Below are 4281 nucleotides of genomic sequence, written 5' to 3'. Positions count from 1 at the left end.
GTGGCAGAGGGAAGCTGCTCATTCCATGGCTGGTGGAAAGGAGAGGGAGAGGGAAAGAGCATGAAAGAGAGAGACAGCCAGGAGGCAACCACCCTGTTTTACCAATAATGCCTTGTAGCAGCTATCAGTGAGTTACTTTAGTGATTTTTTTAACTTTTATTTATTTATTTATTTGTATGGGTGCTGAGGATTGAACCCAGTGCCTCATGTGTGCTAGGCAAGTGCTCTACCTCTGAGCCAAAACTACAACTCCATATTTAAGTGATTCTTCAGGCACACACAAGCTTATATATACATACATTTTTATTTTATTTTATTTACTTATTTATTTTTACACAGGATTACTTCTTTAAACCTGTGATGTGATCACTCCATCAGCACATGAAGAGCTTTCTCTATTGGCTTTGCTAAGGAGTCTCCTGGCTTGAATAAATGTTCCGCCTTTGCTCCTCTATTTTTAGAGTTCTTTCTAGTCATCAACTTCCTAGCAACTAACTACATTTCTAGCCTCACTCCCCTATGAGAGGAAGAAAAGGAAACCTCTCTCCTTCTCCCCTTCTCACAATGGGTGCCAGCCTTCCTTGATGGCCCTTGGGGCAGCAGTTCACACCTGTTCATTCTGCTGATTAAAAACAGGAACCTCCAGTTGAATCTCTTGTCACTGGCAATTTTCATTTGTTGGGAACAGGTGTGTGGGGGTGGAAGCTCAAGTATAAATGCTCATAGTTTAATTGTAAGCACCTGTTGACGGAGGAGCTGTGTACTGGCTGACTAGGTACAGTTAGGTATTTTCTTTTTATTTATTTTTAATCCTACATTTTACATGACTCTGTGCTTGTTTTCTGGTTGCTAACTTATGAACATGCTGAAACTGCTACATTGTGGGGAGTGAGTGGGTATTAAGGAGAAGAAACGTACCACCTGCAGGGGCAGACGCTGTCTTTAATGGAAAAATCATTATGGTTTAGCACCATCATTGTGTAGTGGGGTGACTCAGGAGATGGTGTTATATTGTTTTCATGAAAGTATTGATGCTCCCCATCTGCTTCTTTTGAACAAGTGCCTCCTCCCTGAGTTTGGTGGTCTGCTTCTGGAGTGGTCAGTTCTTCTGCTGACATGCCCACCCAGCTGGAGATGGCCATGGACACCATGATTAGAATCTTCCACCGGTACTCTTGCAAGGAAGGGGACAGATTCAAGCTCAACAAGGGGGAACTGAAGCTGCTTTTGCAGCGAGAGCTCACAGAATTCCTCTCGGTGAGTCACAGTTTTTCTGCCACATTTTGCTGAGGGTGGATGAGGTATGAGTTCAGGGACAGCCTTTAGGTATAAACTGTCCTATGATTCTGACGCAAACATTGTAATTTGTATTGAGATTCAAGATGCATGGGAAACAAACACTAGAGACATTTTTTTTCTGTGTATCCTGGTGTGTTCCTTTTTCTATACTGCCTGGGGTGAGGGCTTTTAAGTGTGGACAATTATATTGATATTTTCATCAATTATTCAACATTCTGGTGCAGCAATAAATTATATAGCTAGTTATGCTAGGGATGATAATTATAATTAGTTATATCTACTTAAAACTAGTTATAGCTAGTTATACAGGAGCTCTTCCCAATTGTTTATAAATTAACATTGTGTTGGTCCTGAGATAAAGTCCGGAGAACCTTGTGAGGTGGTGGTAAATTTTCTAGTGAATGACAAATACTTACCAGAGCTTTGTCATCCAAGCACAAGCTAATTGGGATTGATGAAAAGGATGTGTCTGGCTGAGAAACAGATGGGTGGCAAGCAGATTCACATCTCAAAATAGCCAGGAACCCAATAATCTAAACATTAAACTTTATAGTAGAATGCGAGTGCTCCCTCTGAGTATAACACTTTGTTCTGATGTTTATGAAATTGCCTTGAACTGATTTCCAACACAATGTACTGTTGCATATTATTTTGTCCCAACCCGGTATTAAGATCACAGATAGTAATTATAACATATTTTTCTCCCTGTCCTCTATGGCAAAAGCTTAAAGTAAAACAATTTCAAGGGCTGGGGTTGTGGCTCCGCTGTAGTGTATATTCGAGGCCCTGGGTTCAATCCTCAGCACCATATAAAAATAAATAAATAAAATAAAGTTATCATATACATCTACAATTAAAAAAAATTTAAAAAGAACAATTTCAACATAGTAATCCTTTGAAATCTATTTTTAGTAATTTTAGGAGTCTATAGGAACTGTCTTTCTCTCAATTTCAGTTTGTCTACTGTATTGTTTGGAATAAAAAATTCAGTAGGTCAAACCTGACACATTGCTCTGTTCAAGTGAAATTTATAATTGTTTTGATGAAGTTGATTTTGATCAATTATACTCAAAGCTCCAATTATTTAATGGTTATCAGATAATGAGGGTAATGAGGGATTCTTGGAGGAAATTAACTGCTTTTAGAAATATTTCTCATTACCCTAATCATAGGAGAGGCAGGTGTTCTCAGTCTCACCTCTCATGATCTTGATCTCTTAGGTGAGTTCCCTGCTTTTCTTTCCACCTATAAAATGCAGTCATTCTTATAATATCTTCCCTTGATGGATGCCTCTTCTTTGTGTGTCAGACATTTTGCTTAGTAAGACTCTCAGATGGAATAGTTTATGTCCCATAAAATACTTGGGACATATTCATACTAAAAATTTACCTGTTGTTTATCTAAAATTCAAATTTAATTGGATGTCCTATAATTTTGTTGGGTGACTAGAGTGACCCTGCTGCTAAGTAGTATTGAAGTATCCCCAAAATGCAGGTAGATACTCTCTCCATTTTATAAACAAGGAAATCTTAAAATGTTAAATGATTCCTCAAAATCCTATTTTCGTTAAGTGGTACAGCCCCTCACTGTCCCTTTTGATTTTAAAGCTACTGTTTCCAAGTTACCTATATCCCAGTGTCCTGACCTGTGGGTGTCCTGTAAATGTGTTTGTAACATCCGTATCTCCCTTGATCAGTGACTTCTTGACCATCAGGTCTGAGTCTGCATTATATAGATATGGAACAAAAACTGCCTTATTTAGAATGTGGCCTGGCTCAAATTTTTTTTTGCAAACAAGCTCTTGGGATTTGTCTTTAGCTACTAAAAAATTGATTTTTTAAAACTTTAAATATAAATAAAACGAAGTTATATTTTCAATCATGAATCTCAAAGCCTGGGAGTTAGAAATTTTCTTTTTTCTTTTTAGTGCCAAAAGGATCCCCAGTTGGTTGATAAGATAATGCAGGACCTGGATGCCAATAAGGACAATGAAGTGGATTTTAATGAATTCGTGGTCATGGTGGCAGCTCTGACAGTTGCCTGTAATGATTACTTTGTAGAACAACTGAAGAAGAAAGGAAAATAAAGTAGTAAGCTAAACTAAAGGCAGAAATACATCCAAGGTTATTTAGTTATGGTTTATGTATACCCTTCAGATCTACAGACACAGTGATATCACTTATGGGTATAATATACATATAAAATTGCTAGCAATATTCAGTGTGTACTTTAATATACTGACTTTACATAGATATTCCAAAACTTATATTCCCTACTTGAAATGTTCCTATATTATTTAAGATGTTTTATGTATTTATTTGTCTGTCAAAAAGAGAACATAGGGCTGGGGATATAGCTTAGAGGGTAGAGTGCTTGCCTTGCATGCACAAGGCCCTGGGTTTGATTCCCAGAACCAAAGAGAGAGAGAGAGAGAGAGAGAGAGAGAGAGAGAACATCAAGGGGCTGGAATGGTAGCTCAGTGGTAGCACACTTGCTTAGCATGTGTGAGACACTGGGTTCAATTCTCAGCACTGCATATAAATAAATAAAATAAAGGTACAACTAACAAATCTACACACACACATTATATATATATATATATATATATATATATATATATATATATATATATATATATATATTTTTTAAAAGAGAATATCAAAAGAAAATTTAATTACTTTCAAATGGGACTAGAACTTGGCAAATTTCTAAGTTAATCTCTTAAGTGTATTAGAAAAATTCCCACTCTATTAAAATAATCACTTTGTTCTCCCTACACTTTTGTGATTCTGTGTCTAGTGGAAGAAGCTGTGAGGATCTGTAAGTAGAGAATTGCTGGCCTCTCTGTGAGTCAGGTCAGGGAATGAATAAACTAGAGGGCTAGGTGATCAAGCCAAAAGAACTGGAGTCAGCAACTCTTGGGACTTGGTGTATAAACACTTCACCTCGCCTCCTGGGCTGGCTAATTCTGAGATAAGTGTT

General features: G+C 37.3%; 1 protein-coding gene across 1 annotated transcript; it reads left to right on the top strand.

Annotated features, from left to right (window-relative positions):
• The first annotated feature begins 1060 nt into the window (after positions 1 to 1060).
• On the top strand, positions 1061 to 3874 carry S100z (S100 calcium binding protein Z). The gene is made up of 2 exons (XM_005328937.3): positions 1061 to 1257; positions 3227 to 3874. Exons 1-2 carry the CDS (start codon positions 1117 to 1119, stop codon positions 3383 to 3385), a joined length of 300 nt encoding a protein of 99 aa, XP_005328994.1. The 5' UTR covers positions 1061 to 1116; the 3' UTR covers positions 3386 to 3874.
• The last annotated feature ends 407 nt before the right edge of the window (positions 3875 to 4281 follow it).

The sequence above is a fragment of the Ictidomys tridecemlineatus genome, chromosome 1 (assembly GCF_052094955.1).
Source record: "Ictidomys tridecemlineatus isolate mIctTri1 chromosome 1, mIctTri1.hap1, whole genome shotgun sequence".
NCBI classification, from domain to species: Eukaryota; Metazoa; Chordata; class Mammalia; order Rodentia; family Sciuridae; genus Ictidomys; species Ictidomys tridecemlineatus.
This window is presented reverse-complemented; position numbering and strand designations above follow the sequence as displayed.